Source organism: Bactrocera latifrons, unplaced genomic scaffold (assembly GCF_001853355.1).
Source record: "Bactrocera latifrons isolate USDA-ARS-PBARC rearing strain unplaced genomic scaffold, ASM185335v1 scaffold_200, whole genome shotgun sequence".
NCBI lineage: Eukaryota > Metazoa > Arthropoda > Insecta > Diptera > Tephritidae > Bactrocera > Bactrocera latifrons.
In genome coordinates this window covers 142,349-167,198 of record NW_017535520.1, presented here as the reverse complement: position 1 = coordinate 167,198, position 24,850 = coordinate 142,349, and the positions used below count along the sequence as shown (strand labels likewise).

Below are 24,850 nucleotides of genomic sequence, written 5' to 3'. Positions count from 1 at the left end.
CATTGAAGCGTTATCAACATAGACTAGATCTAAGAACTTACCAAACTCGTTCGAGATTAAATTAATTTGGTTAAGACCAAACTCCGACATTTTATCTAAGAACTCGTTAAAACATAAGCGAGTACTAATAGGAATGGTGTAGTCATCAATAGATTTCCATGATATGGACGGTAAATTGAAATTCCCCAAAACAATCATGGAATGAGTATTATTGGCCATTGAGAAAACATTATTTATTAATGAAGCATGCTGTATATATACAGATATGTCCGAGTGAGGYGGATAAGACAAAGTTAAGTAGATATAGCCACTATTAGCGCAAATACAAATGCACCTAAATTCTATGAGAATATCGAAAATCGATAAAATCAGATGATAACAACGAAACTATATAATTTTGTACTTGCAACTCGAAATATTTTTATTTCCGGAGTGTCACTTATTGCGGAAATAACTTAAAAAGTAATAAACTTTTAACTTTTGGAATTAATCTGTGGATCCGCGCCTGGGGCTACCTCTGAGCTAAAAACCTAAAAAAGTCTTAAAACGGCACAGCCCACAACTGTCTGAAGACGCATATCTTGGGACCTGCTTTACCGATCTCAGCCTAAGTGCTTTGGTAAGAATGTTAACATTATTGTATCGAAACCACTTCTAATTCCCATATAACAAAATTTTAAATTCCACCTGATTATTTCACTTCCGGTAAACAAATGAAGCACCAATGAGTATATCTTTACACAAATTGTATCTTTAAGGTATGTCATCTCAAGTCAACAAGTCACAATCGAGCCATAACTGGTCCCCAATATTTTGTTGGGGCTCTGTACCTGTCTGTGAAGRAGCGTAGACTATCACATGTTACACCTAAAATTTTTAGGTTATTGACAGAGGGAATCTTGAGGCCATCGAGTTCTATACTCCTTCGTCCAGTTCGTGAATATGGTCGTATGTATTTGGTGAGGGAGAGTGTCAGCTTCAGTGCAGAGAAGAAGCGGGGGAGCAGGTCGGAGAGATAGCTCTTTATATTTGAACACATGCCATCGGTTCCATTGCTCGACGTTAATATCGTGCAATCATCAGCGTACGAGGATATGGAAACTCCCTCTGGCGGCTGTGGGAGTTTCGATATCTAGACGTTAAACAATAGCAGGGAAAAGACGCCACAATACTGAACCCCCTGTTTAATTCTTCTCAGTTTAGATTTTTCTCCTCAAAACAGTATGGATGATTGACGACCGCTCAGGTAGTTCATGGCCCACCTCTCCCATAATGGAGGGGGCGTAGTTTGTTCGATGTCCTGCAGGAGCGTTGTGTGACCGTCTGTTTCAAAGGCGTTTGACAAGTCCTCCGAGCATCGTTCTTTCACAGGGTGGTAAAGGACTATTTGGGTGTTTATGAAGCTAAGTGCTGTGGTGGTACTGTGCACTTCTCGCACGATAGGACTCCCCTTTGTTGGCGGGTTTCCCAGGATTCAGTAGTGTTCCACTCTTCCGACTTTTTACACATCGGGTACTTGAGAGTGGTAGCAACAGGTTAAGGACTTTGATGAGGTAAATTACTTCCGTCGAGCCTAATCATGTTGATTCCATCATAGCCAATACATTTAGATGTTTTGTTGATGACATTCTGAACTTCATCATCGGTGAAAGTAACTGCCAGTCTTTTGGAATTTTGCACAGCCGTCGGATAACACATTGCATGGTTTTKGTCTACCGAAGGGTGCAGTGTGAATTACCGGCTAAAATAGCTCGCGCACTTTTTCGGGTGCGAAGTRGCAAGGCCATTTAATTGACCTTCAGCTCATTCATCACGTCCCTTTGAATTAGGCAAAACCTTGACAGTAGACCAAAGCTCACTCACATAGGCGGAGAGATTACAGGGCTTCAAGTGCTCTATCCTTTTCGTCCGTTTGTGTTGATTTCCCAATCGCCGAATCTCCAAATTGAGATTCCTTATTCGGGAATCCCCGAGATCGGCATTTATCAGACCACCACTAGCAATTGAAATATCAGGCGAACTATTACATAACTCTGATAGGGGCTTCGTCATTCATTGCGCAGAATGTCAAATTGTCTATCTTTTCAGATTGCCAAAGTTCGTAGGGCGCGTTAAAGTCGCATAATACCAAACGGTTTTCGCAAAGAAGTAGCACACCTATATTCAGGTGATATAATCTAGAGCAACATGTAACTAGGGGGATGTATATATTAAATATTTCGAGCTCGACATCACCTGGCTGGATAGCTATGCCCCCTGACATTCCAGAATAGTATCCCTGCTCAGTGTTGTGCAATATGAAGGCTAGGCCTCCAACATTATCTCGCTAGCAAACTTTACGTAACACGTTAAAACATGCACAACTTATAATATCTGAGCGGTTTCTTGAACCGCAGCCATCGATTATCAGAATGGGAGTCATGTGGCCTGTTGGAGCTCCTATGGACCGTGGAAGTCCTCCGATAGCCACTCGGGTGGAGTATCGGCGCAGTGTATGAACTAGATGAAGGTTGCTCAGCAGTAGAGGCTAAGGTTGCAGTAGCGCATTGGCAACATGGATCCACATAACTTGTGATCCATTCCCTGTGTGTCTTAAGGTCTGAGCAGGTCTTAAGATGGATCTATCCATTGCATCTATTACACCTGACCGAGCTGTTAGCACAAACGCTGCAGCAAAATTCCTCCGTTCTTGGGTTGGACTCAAGGCCAGCGCAAGTCAGGAGTAACCCAGCTGCAAGTCGTTGCTCCAGTGACGTCAAACTTAAACTAAGAGTTACAGATCTAAACGGGGTTAGATCACCGAAACAACACCCCTTTGCAGGATGAAATCTGGGTCAAATCTGGTGCGTAGATCCGGTTGTTGTGGGAATTGACAAAATATTTTGGTTGTTACCTCTATTGTATGGCACGTAATTCCGGCTTGTTGAAACCAAATATTGTCATGATCACCTTCCTTCAATTGCAGTCATAAAAAGTTGGTTATGATCGATCTATACCGCTCTCCATTGACACTAACGGTGCCACCAGATTCATTTAGAAAGAAGATCGGACCAATGATTCTATSAGAAAAAACCACGCCAAACTGTTAATTTAGATTCATATAGCGGTTGTTCATGAATAATTTATGGATTTTYTACGCACCTGAATTGGCCATTAGATTTTATTTACTGCACCACTCAAATGAAAGATGATTCAGTGGCTTCAGTTCTTGAGTGAGTATAATTGTATATGGATGCAAGCCAAAATTCCAAAATCCTCCAGGTTGTGGTTCGAGACAGTCTTCTTGAGTCAGTAATTCTTGAATCGACAAATTGCGGTCTTCAGAAACACTTGCCTGAAGAGCATTTTCATTATTCCGAGCGGTTTTTTGTCTTATTGGGACTTGAACATTATATAAAAAAAATGTTCGCTCGAAATTTTCAATAATTTGACGAAAGGTGAGCACAGGTCCTCGATTATAACGACCATAAGAAACCATTGGAAAACGATTATTTTGATAATGAAATTGAACTGTTTATGGACGTAGTTTTTGCGTATGTCTTTCCATGATAAAATTATAAATATTTTTGAATCCAATTAAACATCATATAATTTCTTTTGGAAAACCTGGTAGAACTGATATTTAGAGAGATCAAAAATAAATAATTTATTGAATACTCCCCTTAACCCCCATATAACTATTTAATATCACGATTTTATAACATCCTAACTAACTTTACTCGAGACATATTATACCGGTATTGTCAAAAATAGGTTAAATAAGTTAATATATGAAAGGAACAGTTGATTATGCTTATATAATCTTTTTTGTTTTGGGTCGTAGAGTTGTGGCTATAACTACAGGCTAATTTTAGAGTTTGTAGTTGAATTTGATTTCCTGTGATAGGGAAAGCCACTTTTAAAAATTATAGCACAGTCACCGACTAATATTCGTGCTGAGCAGTTGTGTCCGCTAATCATTTAGCAACCCGCGTGTGCTTCTACTTTGCTTAAGCTACTCTTGCAAACATATTTGGTTTGCCGTATATAAGTGAGAAAGAAAAACTTAATCACAGAATTGTGAGTGTTCATTGATCAAAAATGCCCCAAGRGGCTACCCATTTCGGGGACAATAGGTTTGCTCTGCTTGCCCAGAGTCCCCAACCTAAGCGTAAAAAAGAGAATCAAAAACTGTCGGAAGTTTTTCCTACTCTTCCACCTACAAAAAAAGACGATCCAAAATTTATTGTGCTAAAATCTGACGATACTTCCAAGCCTCTTTCAAAAATCTCGTGTTTTSGTRTTCACAATGCTATTTTAACCATAAGCAAAAACATAAACAAAATCAGTGAATTGCATGATGGAAGCCTACTTATTCTGGTAAATAATAAACTCATTGCTGAGAAATTTATAAAAACCAAACATCTTCCCTCAATTGGATCAGTCACGGCGACCTATCATGAACACCTTAACTCCAATAAAGGTACGATCTATACACCATTCCTCATAGATGTCCCGGAAGATGAAATAATTGAAGGCCTAATGTTATATGAAGTGTCCTCTGACTACAAATTCAAACAAGTAGTTGATGGTGTAGAAAAATACACTGGAGTAATGCTTATCTCTTTTAACTCCTACTCTCTTCCTTCAAAAATTGACATCGCATGGAGAATGACCTCTGTGCGCYCTTATATTCCAAATCCAACACTGCCGAAATTCTCCAATGTGCGTTATTTGCAGTCTTCCAATACATTTCCCTGAAAACTGCCAGCGTACGATGCGTATGAACTGCTCCGGGGATCACCCATCTTCCGCCAACTCTTGTCCTAAGTTTCAGCAAGCAAAAGAAATACTGAAAATAAAAACCTTGGAAAAATGCAGCATGCGAGATGCTGTTAAAAAGTACAAGGACACTCTTCCAACTAACACCTTAACTGAATCATTTGCTAATGCACTAAAAACAGCAACAAATTACACCGCACGCAGCCTCAAATAATACAAACATCAACCACACCCCAAATAAAAAAAATAATCAGTACACAGAAAACTGCTCAGCATCTATCTCCACTCTTTCCATTAGTGACCACAACTCTCCACCGACAATAAATAACAACGATATTCCCATAAACAATAACTTCTCTATTGATCTTACCTCTCTCAGTCCAACAACATCTTCCCTAATTTTCAGCACTCTAAATTCCATCAATAAATATCCAACCGAAAATAATAATCCACCTAACTCAAAGGCATTCCACAATAGCTATATGCATGATTCTGATACACCCACAATACACCAACATTCCAAACAAAAAGAACAAAATAACACAGAAAATATTGAAGTTGAATACAGCAAAGATTCTCAATAATCACTTGAGTGAGCTTTCAACAGTTGACACTCAGCCAAGCTGACAACTCATTCCCCCTTAAGCTTTCTCATCTTCTCCCTTTTTCAATGTTTCTAGTTATCTTTAATCTAAGCGCTTAATAAAGTACTCTCTTAACATGTGTACGATAATGCAATGGAACCTGAATGGCTACATTAACAATTACAACGAACTCCAGCTCTTAATTAAAGATTACGCACCATCAATAATACTCTGAAAGGAAACACATATCGCTTACAAACAGACTGCTCATACCCCCAAACAGTACATTGGTATATTCCACAACCTTCCACATTACAAAACAAATAAACAAGGCATTGGAGTTTTACTAAGAAGGGACATTCCACACAAAGTGAAACATATCCAGTCAAACTTAGCTGCGCTATCGATTGAAATATTTCTAACACAAAGAATTCACGTAATATGCTTATATATTCCACCTGACCAACACTTCACCACAAACGATATCATGCAAATAACCAGTCAATTTCCTTCTCCAATGATCTTGGCCGGTGACTTGAATGCATGCAGTAAACTCCAGAGGAAAACACATAGAAAACGTAATCCTTTCCTCAAACTTAATCTCCTTAAACAATGGCTCAGCCACCCATTTTTCAACTTTATCCACTTTTTCTCATGTTGACGTTACTTTGTGTACAGATACGCTCGCCGACAAATGTGAATGGAACATACTAGACTACTTACATGGAAGTGACCACTTCCCCATAATACTAAAAGTAGTACACTTGGGACCAATAAACAAATGCTTTAATCCAAAAAATACTTTCAAAACCGATCACGCTGACTGGGTGAAATTCCAAACTCTCTGCAGAGCTAAATGTGATAAAAACCCAACAGCAGTAAATCCCAACCAGGAAACCGCACGAATAACGAAAAATATTCGCTCAGCAGCAAACGAWTCCATTCCACAAACTAATCATTCAAAAATTTCTATAAATATCCCTTGGTGGAATAATCAATTAGCTTCTTTAAGAACAAAAAAACAAACTGCGTGGTATGACTACAAACGATGCCGCACACTAGAAAAACTCATTTGCTTCAAAWAAGCCAACGCCTACTTTCGTCGAGCCGTCAAACAAGCYAAGCGCAAATGTCTCGAAGATTTTACGCTCAAAATCAATCCTTCTTCCAATCCGAGACAAATCTGGGCTGACCTCAAAAAGTTAGCTGGCCCACCAAGTCAGCAATCAGGTGCTTAAATTTACCTTCAGGTCACTTAAACAACCCAATAGATATCGCAGAAGAATTTGTCAACCATTTTTCCAACAGCAGTTCTGACAACAATTTCAGCACTTAGTTTCAAGCCCTTAAATCATCCACACTTTCAGAAAACGCCTCCATGTCACCCTCAGCAAAACAAATCGATTCCAGTGTTCACTTAGATGAGTTTGAGTATGCTCTATCCGGAGTAAGGGGCAAAACCCCCGGTTTAGATAAAATATCTTACCCAATGATCAAAAACATGCCAATTGAGCTCAAGCAACGAATCGTCAAACTTTACAATAAAATACTGGACACCGGTATTTATCCCCAATTTTGGAAGACATCGGGYGTAATCCCTATTCTTAAACCCAATAAACAATCAACAGATTTCGACAATCTCTCTCCTACCATGCTTAGGCAAACTTTTCGAAAAAATAATTGCGAACCGGCTGTCGTGGTACGCCCAGCGGAATGAGTTGATGACACCTAATCAAGTCGGTTATAAAAGAAGCCAAGGCACATTAGATGTATTACTCCACCTCGACCACTACATCTGCAACGCTCTGTCCAGTAGGAATCATTTATCTATATTATCCTTAGACTTCAACAAAGCCTTTGATAAAATCGGCGCCCACATTGTGCTGCGGCAATTAAAAAACTGGAAGATCGGTCCGATAACTTTGAATTACGTTAAAAGTTTTCTCACTAACCGTAAATTGAAAGTAAATGTTAATGGATTCTTATCCTTCACACTTCCACTCTTAAACGGCACGCCGCAAGGTTCGCCACTTTCAACATTCCTCTTCATCACTGCCTTTGATGAGATAAGTCGAATAACAAACAAGCACAAAGGAATCGAGCACCAAATGTATGCAGATGATGTCGTAATTTACACCAATCGTTCCGACCTCAACGCAGCCGAACATACATTTTCCAATGTCCTCAATGAAATCTCTGAATGGTCGCTATTTTCGGTGCACAGCTATCACTAGAAAAAACGCGTATCCTCCATATACGCAGAAAAACAAATTGCAGCGGAATAAAACTTTGCTTTAACAACACTAACATAGAATGCACATAAGAAATAAAAATTCTAGGATTAGTTTTTGACTCTGAGTATAACTTTTATTCGCATTTTAAATACATTAAAAACTCTTTGCAATCAAGATTAAACATTGTAAAATATCTTTCGTCAAAATACTCGTTAATACATCCAAGTACGCTCATCAGTGTTGGCAGATAACTTCTTCTTTCAAAGATCGACTATGCATTCCGCTTTACGGACGAAGTTCGAAGAACAACATCAAAATTATATGTGCCCCATACTACTGCGCGATACGCCGTAGCCTCAGAGCTTTTCCAACATCACCAATTGAAATCATTCTTGCGGAGTCAGGTCTACTAAGTGTACAAAATAGGATTGAAGACGCAACCCACCGACTGCTATCAAAARCGGTTGAAAGCACAAACTCATCGCTGACCAAGGCCTTTGCTACTTCGCTGAGGCGTACCAGGCTACCAAGATTTCTTTCAGCAATAACAAAATACGTTATCTTTGCAAAAAAAAAAAAGCTCTTCCACTGTCTGTGAGGAAAAAATTCATCCCTTCATCCTTATTGGCTAATCCCGTGTGAATCACTCCCCAACAAACTATCCAAGCTGCCCAAACAGAACGCACCAAACGATGTTTTCATAAAAACGTTTTTTGAAATGGAGCATGAATACGAAAAAAATGGCTGGAAGTTGATCTTCACAGACGGATCTAAGTCATCCGAATACACCTCCTTTTCCATGGTCACGAGCACAGGTAATACAATCTGCAACTGGCTTCTTCCTCATATATGTTCGGTTTTCTCAGCAGAGGCATCTGCCATATTGAAGGCGGTCGAGCATGCAAAAAAACACAATGATAAATACCTCATTTGCACCGACAGCAAGTCTTGCATCTCAGCCATTAAGTCGTTATCAAATTACAATCCGATAATAAGCAAAATCAGAGGCGCCGTGATCAGCGCTCCGAGAAAAATCAAAATAATGTGGATTCCGGGCCACGTGGGAATACCCGGCAACTCACTCGAATATACTTATGGGAAAATCCCGTTCCAATTGCCCTTTTTGTGACAACTCGGTATCAATTCAACACATACTAGCAGACTGCCCAGTGATCCACTCAACAACACACTACTCTGACAACATTGACTTAGCACAAGCATTAAAAAATCCCTCAGATAAAAACGTAAAGATAGAAATTTACTAAAATACATCTAACACACTAACAACTAACTAACACAATTATAGTACCTAAGCTATTAATAAGGTGGCTGAATGCCTAGTAGCCAGTGCTGCGATTTCATGTATTTATATAATAAATATTTTATTGTATAAATGATTATAAAAAAAAAAATAAAAAATAAAATAAAAATTATAGACGTTTGAACGTTTCGGCAACGTCTGTCGGAAATCACTTGCCCAGAGCACTTCGAGTACTAATTTTGCTCATGATTTTCAACGGGGGCTTGAATGCTGAATGTGCAGTTCCACCATCACTTAACAAGATTGCGGCTATTTTTTCTTTTCCAGCAGCAAGTTCAGCAATCCGTTAACTAATCATTCATCGTTTCGTTTAAGTGGCTCTTCCAGTAACCCCATCGCTTCACAGAAAGTGGCCCTTTCTACGATTTCGATCGCTTGAAAAGTTGTGGAGYTTCGGATTCTAGTCAGTTATGTGTGCGATATAAGTTCTACCCAGGGCATCTGAGATTTCCACACCAGACCAACCGCCACCGGATGCGCCCTGCACGCGACTATTCGATTCTGTTCTCAACACATTCCACGATGAAGTGTAAACGAAAAAATAAATCGCATGCGTTTGACAATGTCGTCTACTCTCACCTGTCTGCCCGTTCGCGGAATGCCCCGACACTACGCTCGGCCCCCGATAGGCAACTGAATATGTGTAAGTTTATGTTGAAATCTAATCATCTCTCCTGTACTCTTCAATATTCGCTAAAGAGTTTTAAGTACCGTGTTTTAATTGAAAAAAATATGTACAAAGTTCCGCAAATTTCCCGAGGGGAATAAGATTGTTTCTCGCAATAAACATGTGCTAATCCAGTGTGTCAGCTAACTTTAATTGAAACTAGGTATGCACTCTCCGCAGTAAAAAAAAGTATAAGTTCGTAGATGGACGCAATCGGACCAATGCCACGCCCCCAAAACGCCAATAACTGATAACATATAAAATACCAACATCTTAGCACTGAGTAAAGATATAAAACTCTTACTTGGCATAGAGGATCGCTATAACAGGAGGAAAACAATTTTGAAAAAGTGGATGTGGCCCCCCCTCTAATAAGTTTAATGCACATACATCTTAAACCACTTAAGATACAGCAACCTACATACCCCCGAGATAATATGACAGAGGTTCAATGGAGTTAGGGTCAAAATTTAAAGATGAGCGTAGCATCGCCAACTTTTAGGTCAAAACACATACCTCGAGACCCGCCCGATCGATTTCAACCAAATTCGGGTTATGACATTCGTAATATAGGAATATGAAAACTTCCCATATAACACAATTTCTATTTGATTCTTTCACTTTCCTGAGTACAAATCAAAAAGCAATTAATATAACGGAATTGAACTTTGCACGAGTATTGCATTTGGAGTATGCCACCTTATGAGTAAAAATTGTTTAAAGACAGCAAAAAGTGTTGAAGTCCCTGGGTACCTAATATTTAGACCCCTGTACCTATGGTTGACTTTTGATCGAAAATGTCGGTCAATGTGTGATATAAATAACTGAAATTAAAGGATAATCGTTCTCTATGTATGTCTGTATGTTGAAAATGGGCTGAACCGGACCAATACCTCCTTTAGACCTATATACTCAACATAAAAAATTTAGAATTTCCTGTTAACTTTGTATCGTATATATCGGTCAATGTGATTTATCTTAATAAATAATAACGGTGCATTTTTGTGCTTAGAATAAATAAAATCATATAGTTGTGGGAAATTTTGTCTGAACCTTGAGTTCTGTTGGATTTAGGAATAGGGATAACTACTGTTTTTTTTCTAGTTTTTGGAGAGTATGTCCAAATTATTTTATTGTAATAGGATAACTAATAGGAATTATACATAGATTTGACCTTGGAAAAATAAGATAAAATCGATTTTATTGTAGTTGTATCCTGCTGACCTCTTTGGGGACAACTACCACTCTATTGTSTTGGTACCACTTTAAAGCGGTTTTTCCGTAATGCTATGTCGCAATATCAGGCCAAACGAGTACTGGATCCTTATGAAGCTTGCGTAAGTATTTATTGTTCCATAGCCTATAAAAGGTCCACTTTTAAAATGAGGCATGAACCTTTTTCATATAATTTCCGAGCACGTCGTTCTGCCAAAACATGTTGAATTCACTTTGAAGGAACGYAATCCATTTCGTTTGCGTACTTTCTGTACATATGAAGGTGACATTTGCACTTTTTTGGCAACATCTCGTACTGAAAGTCCAGGATTTCGTTTCAAATAGGTCAACCCTTTTTCTGCTATAGGTGGAGATTCAAATCCTTGTTTTCTACCACTAGCGGTCTTTCTATTCAATGATAACGAGCCACTGTATCTCTTAAGAAGGAAAGATAGCGAAAATTTTGCGGCGCTGTGAGACATGTCTAGATTTTCCAGCTTTTTGTGCAAAACTGATTCGCGAACGTGTATATTCATTGCTGAAAAATGTTATACTAACCACATTTTTGTAAAAAATATAATGCAATTATGTAGAAAATGTAGTAAACTTTGCGTGTAAATTGGAATTTCGATTTTACCGTTAGAAATTTCTAAGGTTTGCGGATTCTATATGACCAGTTTTTTTCGTACACATACTTTAGGTTTCATATAAATGGTTAGTTTTTCTAGGGATTTATTTTTTAGTGATTTTAGTTTTCTTCTGAAATTGTAGTTTGCTTATTTGTATTTGATGACATAATCCATTGATATATTTTGTTTAAAATCCAAAGTGATTGCTTTGCTTCCCTGAACATAGTGTATTGAGTTTACCAAGATGCTTCACCTCATTTTATTACGTAAGAAAAACACGTTCTTTATTATCTTTTATTAAGATAACTCCCATATTGAATTTTAGTTATATATCTCACCCATTGACCGATATTTTCGGTAAAATTTAAACTACAAGCACTGGGTCCACATATTCCGTACCTAGGGCCTTGAACAGTTTTGGTTCGATTTGACCAGTTTTTATGCATAAGACAGCACACTTCAGAGGCACTATTCATGTAAAGTTTTATCCTGATATATTAACTGACTCTTGATTTGTATACTGGAAAGTGAAGAATCAGATGGAATTTAAAATTTTGTTATATGGCAAGTATGCATGACTGTAATCTAATTTCGCCCATTTTTACTCTGTCATTCTCATGTGTGTCAGGGGAATATCACGTACCAAATTTTTTTCAATTTGTTTATTGTGTTTATTGCTGTTAATAGTTTTTAACAGTACCTTTAAAATGGGAGTGAGCGTTAACATATGATTTCATAAATTTTCACACCGTCGGTATTCTTGCAATATTTTTGTTGTCTTAGCAAAATTAGCTGGACGAATAATATGGGATATACTTCAGTTTAATAGTTAATAGTTTTCGAATATGTACCGGAATATCTGGGTTATATATTTATGAAATTGCTTAAATATATATTTATATATATACCTGACCAATGTAAAAGTTTAATGCAATAAGTCCCAACCAAATATACCATATTTCTGGACAGTCCCAGCTGACTTTAAATGTTTAGATTGGTACAAATGTGAGCTATTTTTTATAAAACCACGTGGTCGAGATTTTTTGAAATTTATAACATTATGTTAAGAGTTTAACGCTGAATATTAATGGAGCTGATCTAGATCTTGGCCTAATTCTCATATCGCTAACATGTTTGAACTTGTTTAAAGCTTATTTCAATATGGGATAGTCGAAAAAGTCTTTTCGTATTTCTAATCAAACTTCATCTAATTTTTATACATATAATTTATACAAAGTTGCTAAAGAGAGTATTATAGTTTTGTTCACATAACGGTTGTTTGTAAGTCCTAAAACTGAAAGAGTCAGATATGGGGTTATATATACCAAAGTGATCAGGGTGACGAGTAGAGTTGAAATCCGGATGTCTGTCTGTCCGTCCGTCTAAAACTATAATATAATATTTAGCAACTTTGTTGCGAGAGTATAAAGAATCAATCAATGTATCCGAATAAAATTTTTGCATGAATAGCATTAAATTGTTGAAATAACACGGAAACTAGTACGCACATTTTATCGAAAATATCTATTAATCTGTGAGATATACTATAGAAATGCGGAGAGAATCATTTTCTGATAATAGTATGCCAGTATGACAAAAATTAGTTGAATCGTATAAGTAATTCCCATATCCTAATGGAAAGATATTCGAACATTCGGCTGACTTTCTATCGCATATATTGGCCAATATGTGAACTATATCAATGAAAATGAGAGAGTATATATTTTTTATAACGGTACATGTTTGTACCTCGAATACTCCAGACCCCATATAATTAATATCAGCATCATTGATCTAATTGATCACTTCTGCCAGATGTGATTTTATGACGATTTAATGATTATTTAAATACAGTTTTCGCTGATAGGAAGTAAAATCAGTTTTAAAAAGTCTTCGCACGTTTGTGAAAAAAGTAGAGAGGTAAGGAATAAGTATATGACACTAACACAATTAAATTAGGAAAGAGAACTTCACTTATGTGTAGTGCACRGCCATTTCCGTTGAGTAGCAGTCGACTGAGCGATGGATTTAAAATACATCATATTGCATGTCACTGTTATATGTAGAAATTAATTTGTTTGTATAATTAATTTTAATAGATTTTTTGTTTTTATGAGCAGGAATGCGGAAATTGTTKAGCAGTTGCTGGTGGAATATTTCGCAATCCTGTCCTAACTACTTATCACTTTACCATAAGATCGATTATTTACCGTAAACATATATTAACGTCATTGGGAAAAGTAGAAGGAATAATGACTGGTCTCGGAACTAGTGTRCACTCATATCAAATTACGATTCAGTATTTTATTTTAGAGAGTATTATAGCTTTGTTCACATAACGGTTGTTTGTAAGTCCTMAAACTAAAAGAGTCAGATATAGGGTTATATATACCAAARTGATAGGGTGACGAGTAGAGTTGAAATCCGGATGTCTGTCTGTCTGTCCGTCCGTCCGTCTGTCCTTCCGTGCAAGCTGTAACTTGAGTACAAATTGAGATATCATGATGAAACTTGGTACACGTATTTCCTGGCTCCATAAGAAGGTTAAGTTCGAAGATGGGCAAAATCGGCCCACTGCCACGCCCACAAAATGGCGAAAACCGAACCGAACCGATAACTAAGCCATAAATAGATATTAAAATGAAATTTTCCACAAATGATGGAATTATGGAGGGGCATATTTGGACGTAATCTTTTTGGAAAAGTGGGCGTGGACCCGCCTAAGTTTTTTGTACATATCTCGGAAACTACTATAGCTATGTCAACCAAACTCTACAGAGTTGTCTCATTCAGGCATTTCCAAATACAGTTAGGAAAAAATGATGATAGCGGAATAAARCTTTACACAAATACGGCATTTGATGAGAGAGTATAAAATGTTGGGTGAAACCCGAACTTAGCCCTTCCTTACTTCTTTAAAATACTTTTGAGTTAAACTCAACATAGTGTGCGAAATTTTACTAAACTCTATTCAGTAGCTTAAGAATTTATTCCGTGTGGCACGTAATTTTTTCATTAATGTGAAAGTTTGTTAAAGTGCTTACAAAAATAAAGGGTTATTGATGTGGCTGCAAATGTTGCATATCTAAAAAAAATGTGTATTTGTCAACTGTCACGAACTAAACGATTTGCTAAGTTAAATTTGTTAAGCCCAAATTTCGATGATGTTATTTCAGCAGCCAATAAATCGATTTTCAAAGCTTTGTGAAATTTATTCCAACAAATATTACGATTTATATAAGGAGTAAATTATTTGTCCAAATTTTTCTTATACACTGAAAGAACTAATAAACGCACGCTCTATGTATTAAGCGGACATCTTAATTAATTGGGTATATTACCCGGTCCCAATATTTTTTAGTGTATTAAGGACAATCTATTAAACGGTCATATTTCTGCACAAAGATGTACATACTTTTGATAAATTAGTTACTCATTCACAGTATACTTCTTATAGTTTTGAGATCCTTTCACATTTAGTAAATTCCTTGGATAGCAAACATAATTTCTTGTGAGTCCTGATGGAATTGGAAAGCCTAAAATTCCTATATTATGTATATTGGCACTAATCTGTTATAATTACATCTAAGGAAGATCTGAACTGATTTACTCATAAAATAAACGTAATTATACAATAATAATATAACTCACGTACTTACCGTTTACGAAATTCTTTATATTAGATACGGCTTAGACGTGAAACATGAGGCGGGRGTTGGAAATAGAGATCGTCCGTTCCTGAATAACACGAAGGTTTGACTCACCCCAATAACGACAATTTTGTTTGTTGAGGATGCCATTAAACCCGAAATTCATTTTAGAATATATTTTTTCTATSAACGTGAATGACTAAGTTTTTCGAAGAATATTTGCGTAATAATCTTAGACACTTTCCAAGCATTGTACAAAAATAAAACGTGACAGGATGAAATGGCTAACCTTACTGTACTCAGTGACAAAATAATTGGAAAGTAGTAACCCAATTTGTCTTTAGTATAAAGTAATCCATACGTAATGTGGTTCTCATAATTGATAGTTTTAAAATGTTGTGGTTCAATTTCACTCTATTTATTTAAAGCAAAGTAAAATAAAGATCTGATGGATTGATGATAGATGGATTAGTATTGCTGAATAGCCAGAAGTTACAATCAGGCGAATGCAGTGGTTGAAAATGTGGCGAAATAAGCAGTATGAGATGGTGCATTATCATTAACTTTTAGAGCCTCACAAAACGACGCGTATCTCTTATTTTGACGTGTGATTTAGCGTAGATGTCACTAACAGTACTACCAACTTATAGAAACAAATTTATCTATTCGAAAAACAAGCGAAGTATAAATTAAAAATTCATCTTTCAATTTGATCACAGTAGTACGTTTCGTTACAGCTTCTCGCTAGAGTGTATAAAATGTAATACATGTTTAAGTGAGAATATTTTRTACAACTGTGATCACTTTTTATAAATACCTGGTCACTCTATGAATTGCGATAGCAGTTCGTTTCTGTAAATTGATATTGCGATAATAGTTCACAAATAAGTGGGAAATTGCGAGGTGTAGTTCCGTCATAGTGGCTTTAATTTTCGTGAGTGACGTTCTTATGATTTTTAATAATGGCAGGAAATTTATCTTAGAAAGTAAGTTGAAAAGAAATATGTATACTTTTTTTAAGTCAAAAATTTCATGGAAAACAGCGTTAACAAATTTAAAGAAGCATGTCCAAACAGGCATCCTACAGTCWATATTTTCTACGGCCGCTTAGAGGGTGGAAATACTAAAATTCTATATTTTTAAATGCAAATGTTAGAAGCATGTTTTAGTTAATTAAGTTTAATTGCTTTAAGAAGTTGCTACTGCTCAAAAAAAAAATAATTTAATTACATTTTCAATTTWATTTATTGTTAAAACTAAAATTTAAAGCTTATGTGATGATTATTTTTTGAAAACTTATGTGATGAATTTATGAAATAAATACATAAGTATATAGTACAAATGCGTTCATATTTTCGTTACGATCGCAATAGCAATATAAATTTTCAGGTATTTAAAAATAGCAATCCCTGAAATCAGGGATATTGAAATACCATAAAGACGATCATAACTAGTGGGAATAGTCCATCATTTGCAGTTACTATACAATATATTTATGTAGATGGCAAACTTACTTTGGATGACTTAATGGAACTTCCAGTATTAATTCTGGCGGATAGTCAAAATAGTCCGGATCATGGCCATTCGCTGATACAACCAAAGGTAAAATGTCCCATTCTGTCCCTCTACCTTTCCAACCCAATTTAATGCAAACCTATATAAAAAGGTAGATAAATATTCATTATTAATTATGGTATTTTAATATAAATAGTAACTCAAAAATTGTAGATCCAACCATATCACTTATAAAGTATACAAAGAAATGAATCAAAAGTTCGTGATTCAATAAAGTGTTTAAAGCTATTAAAACTTTCTATGGATTAGAATCGGCCTAATCCGTCAACCGTAAGTAGTTAAAATAACACTCCACATAATGTTTATTAATATATTCATTAATGCATAAATGGTATTAGTACAATAACACACAGTGCAGAATTGCAATTATAATCTTAGTTCAGATATTTTATGACAAATGCGGAGTTAAGTTTTACTTTGTCAAAACTGATACACAGTTCAAAAATTCTGTTATCTAAACGACATGCTATAGAGCGAATGTCTTAGGAAATTCGATGGATAAGGCATGTACTCTGAATGCAATTGTCCTCAGAAAACGTGGCATATTTCTTTAATGAAGAATAATAGGAGAAAAAGGAATAGAAAAAATAATTCGAGTTGACTCTACTTTTGCAACTATTTTCTTAAAAATCAAGTGAAGCACCGGTAACTAATAGGTTACCTTAAGAAAGCAAGCACTACTAGAAACAAGGAAGGAAAAGCCAACTTTGGGTGTAGCCGAACATTTTATACTCTATCAACTTGAGAGGATCATAGCCGGTTAAATACCTGCAGGTGTTAGCAAATTTTTAAAAATGTAGCGAAAGGATTCTACTTCATTATTTGACTGAATTTGTGAATTGTTTACAATCAATACAATTATAATAAAGGCCCACAATCGATTTTATATATTTTAGCCAAAACCACAAACTTGTACGAGTAATATGCCACATTCTAATTAAATGATTTCTGGGTTTCATCAAGGTACCTCACATATCATTACCAACCTATATTTTTGAGAATCATTTGCCAATCACTTGGGAGTGACCAGAAATGATTATTTTACATATGGCTTAAGCAACTCACCACTTCCGGTCCTAAACGAAGTATCGTCTGGGAAGCCAAAGAACATTCGTTTGAATGCAAAGCTAAAGTGAGAAGGCGAAACCCCCATTCCACAGTGTTGTGGGCTGGCTTTGGGACCCGCTAGCGGGATGCGAGATGGGGTCGATACCGAGAGTTAGAGGGAAGCGAGACGCTTTTGCAGACAGAAAAAGATAGATGCCGAAATGCATAAGTATGAAAAGCTTGACGAGCTGGCCGACAGGCGTAATGCTCGAAAATTTTACGTAAAAATGCGGCGACTAACAGAAGGTTTCAAGACTGTAGCATACTATTGTAGATCCAGAGGTTATATAGTAACCGATGCGAAGGCATACTTAAATTAAGGAGGGAACACTTCTCCAGCCTGCTGAATGGCAGTGAAAGCATAATGCCAGGAGGAGGCGAACTCTATTCTCCAATCGATGACGATGGAGCAGACGTTCAATTGCCCGACCATGAAGAAGTTCGAATAGCAATTATTCGTTTGAAGAACAACAAAGCGGCGGAGGCCGATGGATTGCCCGCCGAGAACCCAAAATTTGCGCCAGCTACCGTAAGATAAGTCTCCTTAACATCCCATAAGGCGTATTGTGTGAAAGACTAAAGCCCACAGTCAAAAAACTGATTGGACTTATCAGTGTGGCTTTAGACCTGGAAAATCAACAACTGACCAGATATTCAACATGTGACAAATCCTGGAAAAGACCCGTGGAAAGAGAATATCAAACGAGGTTTCAGACAAGACGACTCCCTATCGTGGGACTTTTTCAAAAATAGAGAAAATAATTTGAGTCTATATTAGAACCAGCACTAACTGCTACAACAATGTCAGCCTCGAAATCCAATGCAGAATATCTGTTGCCAACAAGTGCTACTTCGACAATTGAGGAATAAAGTCCTCTCTCGACGAACAAAAACCAAATTCTAYAAGTCCCTCATTATTTTCATYCTGCTAACACTTCAGCTCTGGAAGGACCTGGCCTTGCTTGGAATATCCGATTGGCGCCACGTAGCTTAAATAAGAATTGACCGGCGCCCTGTTGTTAACTCGGTAATAAACGCGTATGCGGTGTCTACGCCAAGGTTATTATTCGATTTAGCCAATTATCACACCATCGTAAGAAGTGTTAACAATATAAGTCCTATGTAAATTTAGGTTATATGGTTTCAAAGGCTTAGAAGATATTTGCATTAAACTTATTTAGGGGAGGGACCACGCCCGTTTCTTTTAAGATTTATTAACCACAGACGTTCCTCTTTAAAGTGATTCCTTGTTCTTTATTTCAATAAACGGCTAAGTTTACAGTTAATGCCGTTAGTGGGCGTGGCTGGTCCGTCTACGCCCATCTACAATATCTAACTTTTTATGAGGCATATATTAGGTTGTCATTAGGTTGTCTTGCAGTATTTTTGCGGTATTTTTATTAAATTTTCAATTGTTCATAAAATTTTTTTTGATGACTCATACCCAGCTCTTGACCGATGCTACGGCTGCTATTATCGCAATTTCTGATGCCAGGCCTTCCGGAGCGTGACGCATCTTCGACCATCTCTACACCAGAACGGAAACGTTGAAACCATCGTTGTGCGGTGGAAATGGAAACTGTATCGGGTTCATAAACTGCATAAATTTTATTGGCGCCTTGAGATGCATTTTTGCCTTTATCGTAGTAGTACTGTAAAATATGCCGTAATTTCTCTTTATTTTGATCTATGTTTGCGACGCTATAACTCACGAACGACTTAAAAGAAACGACGAACGACAGACAGCTCGGGTTTCAACATATTTTTTTTAAATTATATATTATATATATTTTGTGATAATTAACAAGTTTTGTTGTGAAAAGTGCTAAGAGTTGTGTAGAAATTGTTTAAGACTGATATTATAATTGGGTAAGTGCATATATACTAAAATATTTGTACATTATAGCATTTTTTACCGAAATATATGTTTTAATATGAATTTTATATAACAAACTCATAAAAATGTTAAATGCAAAGTTAGAACGGAATTTGGTACATTGAAGTTTCACCTGTACCGATCTACGTGCTATGAAACGGAATTAGGAACATATATCATATTTCGTTTTACTTTGTTTTGGGGTTGAAAATTGAGTTTTAATATATATTTAAATTCTTAGCCTAAAGTAAACTCAATAAWTTGTTTAAAGATCAATTTTCGTCCTATCGTTTTTTGAGGAAAAAGCTTATTTTTTGCGTATGAAGTAAACACAATTCAGAGACTTACTTTTTCTAAAGCTATGTTATATGCATTAACAAAACTTTATTTGCGATGATTCTTCATTGGTGGAATTTAAATTAGTTACAAAACAGTTTACATCAAATATTTCGGGAACTCCCTGCTTAATATTTATAAAAACATGTAGCATGAAAATAAACTTCAGTTTTTAATTTTGTGCCTAATTCCGTTCTATATGCCGCAGTTGGTAACGGTGTGTTTCTAATTACGTTTCAATTTATTTTAACGGAAATTTGAGTGCCGCCAGTATGCCAAAATATACACAGGAATCATTAAATTTAGCTCTTGGAGCAATAAAAAGCAATCGGATGACATGTTACAAGGCTTCAAAGGTATATCGTGTTCCGAAGCAAACTCTACTGGACAAAATTTAATACAAGTATTCAAAAGGCTGCCCAGGATCTCCAGCTGTGCTAACGACTGTAACAAAATATCAACTTGTAAACTGTGTTACTAATTGGTTAAGGAACTAAATCGGCCGAATTCTTTTAAAAATAATATACCAGGCAGAAAGAGGTTGCAAGGGTTTTTGAAAAGAAATCCCACAGTGAGTCTACGTGTTTCGCAATCCTTAACAGTTTCTCGTGCATCGGTAACAGAATCTTCTATAAGAAGTTGGTTTAAAAGAGTATATCAATACTTGGGAAATAAAACTTGTCTCGATGTTTAAGAAGATTCAACACGAATCTTCAACTGTGATGAGTSCGCGTTTTTTCTTTGTCCAAAAGGTCAAGCAGTTTTGACAAAACGGGGTTTCAAAGCATGTATATTCAGATCTGGCAATGATGATAAAGAATGTCATACATTATGCGTAGGAGCTTCCGCTTCCGGTAAAATGATGCCAACTTTTGCTCTCTTTCCGTACAAAAGACTTCCAACCAACATACTTTCCAAATTTCCTTCTGATTGGGCTATTGGAARGTCGGATTCAGGCTGGATGACCTGCGAAACATTTTATGAATATATAACAAATGTCTTTTATCCCTTCATCCTGAAAGAAAATATATAACTCCCAATCGTAATATTTTTGGATGGGCACACGTCACATTTGTCGCTGCATCTTATTGAATTTTGTCAAGAAGCAAGAAATCATACTTATAGCGCTTCTTCCAAACTCGACGCACTTGCTGCAACTAATGGATGTTGCAGTATTTCATAGTTTAAAAAATGACTGGAGAAAGCAAATACAAAATTGGAGAATGCTAAATAATGGACAAAGAATAAAACGGGAAGATTTCGGACCTGTTGTTCAGAAATGCATACAATCTGATATACTACAAAACGGTTTTAAGGCTTGTGGCATAATAAAATTGTAAAACCTGACATCAGAGACACATCCAATATAATCAGAGTACCAAACATAAATATCATAGAAACAAAAACACTCGAAACTAATTACGAAGAATTTTTAMAAARTTTTGAGAAAAGGTTGCCGGCTGAAAAGCTTAAACTGAATCTGAATTTCCAATACCTTTCAAAAATGCTCTTTCCTGGCCAGAGCCCCAACCAGTGAACCCGAACAAAAAATTGTCAAGAAAATATTAACCCCAACTATCGCCACTGCTCTGAATACATTGAGTATCAGCGACGCTTGGATGAAGAAAAAAAGATTAAGAAAGAAGAGATAATTTTAAAAAAGAAAGAAAATCAAGATTCAAAGGTGAAAGTAAAACGGAACATTAATAATAGTTTTAATCCAGGAGACTATGTTGTAGTGAGGTATGAAGGCGAGAAATTTCCTGGGCAGGTGGTAAAAGTTACTAATGGGAATCCACAAAAATTTCAAATCAAAACCATGACATTGAGTGGATCTAACTGGCATTGGCCAGAAAAAGAAGATATTTTAGAATACGACGCCGATGAAGTAGTTAAAAAAATTAATTTATCTCAGCCTATAAATAGGAGAGGAATATTTTCAATACCTGATATATAATAAACTAAAATTTAATATTGAACTGACTTTATGTATACTAATGTAATTGAAATTATTTTATTTCACGTACAAGTAATTGAATGTATACAGTTTTACTAACTAAATACTTATTATTTTATGTTTATATATCGCATCAAATGCATAGCTGACAAATAATGTCATTAAAATATTTGAAGTTATTTTATTTTATCTAAGTAATTTTCTATGTGATTTATGTGAATAAAAATGTTTCGTTGTGTTCCACGTAGAAACTGTGTAAGTTTTACTAACAATTTGCTAGGAATAGTTGAAATAAGAACCTTTTCTAATGTAGCACGGAATAAGGATCACTTTACCACGGAATTAGGATTTTGACAAAATTTTAGCACGGAATTGGGGCCAATTGAGTGTTTCAGAAAAGCATTAATAACAAAAAAGCGGTACAAAAATTCTATCATTTGAAAAGTTAATATGAAAAATAAAAGTTTTATTTACGATTTGTTTATAATTCTTCATTTCGTCTAACTTTCTAATTTACCTTAAGTCTTGAGGACATATTGAAGCTGCTGGCAGTTGTAAATAAGTTTTTACGTAACTCTGTAGGTCATGCTCTTTGGATATTTACCTTGCTGGATTACGAAAGTCTTTGGGTCCAACCCGAGTTGTAAGGCACTCTTGAATCCAAATTTTCCGCCAAAATGTTTTTATAATCTTGCAACATGTTGCTACAGACAAAAATATGGCAATTACTTTGAAAACTCAAAGAAACTTAAAAAGGATATTATTAGTATGTGGTATTGGCAGGAAGAGTTAAAATGAGTCAATACATCTCTTAGGTCCCATATACCTAATATACAATTTTCAAGCATCCGGTTGGCATTTACCATATAGGCGAATTAACTCCACTCCTAGTTAAACCGGATATGTCGTGCAGTGTGTATATTATACATTTATATGATGGTTTAAAAAAATGTTCTCCAGTATACCTGAGCAAATTAATGCTATCAACTCGTCTTCTTTTTCTCTGCCCTCAATGTACTAAACCTGATTCGAAACCGTTCAGGTTGGACAAAATGTGATTGTAGAAATGCACACCCATTACTGCACACGCATACGATTGTTAATAATGAAAATGCTTGCGTTTAGATGTACGGATGGTTGCTTTCATCGAATAATATGAATCAGCTGCGTGGACCGTCCTTTTTGGTAGTTGTGGTGTGGGATATCACAACATGTGGTATTACGTTGTGTGGTGATATCCCCAATGGTGTATCCAAATATGGTTTGAGAATGCATGGTATTTCCAGGTGTGGTGAGTAGTTTTAGGGAGCGGYAGTTTTCGCCGCTAGGAGTAATTATTGATGAAATAATGGTACATATATTCATATGTACCTTCATGTGTAGAGAACAGCTTTGGGTTTAAAACATACGGTATATCTGGGATTAGGGCACTAAAATTAAAGGGATCTTGCTAACATACAGTGATTGGCTTTAAATCTAGAACGGCTTCATTTCGAGTTAGTAATGTAATAATTTCGTAATTTCCACTTAGCGCTTAAATAAATGCGATAAAAGCTACTTTACTCTGACTGCTCGGGGGAACGATAATTCGCTCGAAGAAGTGAGTAATATTGTGTATTGTATCAATTCTGGGACAATTATGTCCCGCATGGACGCGTGTACGTTGGATATATGTTTTCCATGCATAAGGTTTTTTTTTATTTAGTCCAATTAGTGTACATCTAATTATCTGTGATAGTATTCAATATTAAACTTGGACAATTTGATTGGATTATATATAACAGTCTCTTAGACCTGCCCACGTAGTATACAACCGAAAATAGTTTTATGAAATAAGGGTGTTAAAAATTTTCAACACCTTCAAGTATTATTTGCGGTTTAAGGTCCTTAACTCTTTTAATGAAATATCCATGTATTATTGTTTGGATCTGAAAGCATTAACCATGAAACCTTCTGTAAATTCTTGCTATTTGTACTATATGTTAGCTTGGAAGCATATTTGCTAGTAAGACAATAGGTTCTGCTTGAATGCTACATGAAGAGTCCTAAATTTGAAAAGTTTTCGTCGGTGTACGTATGTATGTGTCAAGAAGTCTGTAAAAATTGTTCATTCGTTAATTTTAATTCTATCTGCCTATATATATTTTGTGTAGATAGGGCTGACAAACAATTAGAAACAGTGGATTGTAGTATTGCGTTTTTGCCTTAAAATGCGGTCACAATCATTTCCCGATGGGATCCATTATCATCATCGTGTAAAATCCATGAATTGTTCTTTCACAATTCCAGCCGCTTTCGWCGCAAACGCTTCAAAAAACGGCCAAATAGAACCCCTTAATGACCTTGCGTCCCTCCATTCGGATGATTGTTGACTTGTTTGCATGACAAGCYCATAAACCTATTTCTCATCGGCAGTCAGAATTCGCACTATCGAGCATATACAAAGAGTACTGTAAACATACTCTTTTTGAAAAAAAAATTCAGCTTTATTGGGACGAATCGAGCAAGAACGCGTTTCGTATCCAAAATATACACCAAAATCATCCAAAGATGCAGGGCTCCCTTGCCATTTCTCTAAGAGTTACCTGATGATTTTCAATCACCATATCCTTAACTGTTTTAATATTTTTATAAATTAAAGGTCCAAAGCGAGGCATGTCTTCAACGATATCTCGACCATGTTTGAAGGCCTTGCACTACTCGTAGGCTTGTATTTTCCATAAAACTGACAACATTTGCAACGGTTTCGCACACGAAATTTTTTTAGAAATAAAAAATATGAGACAAACTCTTTGTTCGAGCCTGGGAATTTAACGTACAATTTCCGGGCACTTTTTATACTCTCGCAACAAAGTTGCTAAAGAGAGTATTATAGTTTGGTTCACATAACGGTCGTTTGTAAGTCCTAAAACTAAAAGACTTAGATATAGGGTTATAT

The 24,850-nt window shown here is 36.1% G+C and overlaps 1 protein-coding gene across 2 annotated transcripts in view; it reads right to left on the bottom strand.

The window, feature by feature from the left end:
- The window catches only part of LOC108968082 (nitric oxide synthase), a 223,527-nt gene that overhangs the window by 85,520 nt on the left and 113,157 nt on the right, over positions 1-24,850 (bottom strand). For both annotated transcript variants that reach the window (XM_018931849.1, XM_018931850.1), the window contains exon 7: positions 16,576-16,715. In XM_018931849.1, the coding sequence (XP_018787394.1) occupies positions 16,576-16,715 (140 nt within the window). The remainder of the gene's footprint in view (positions 1-16,575; positions 16,716-24,850) is intronic.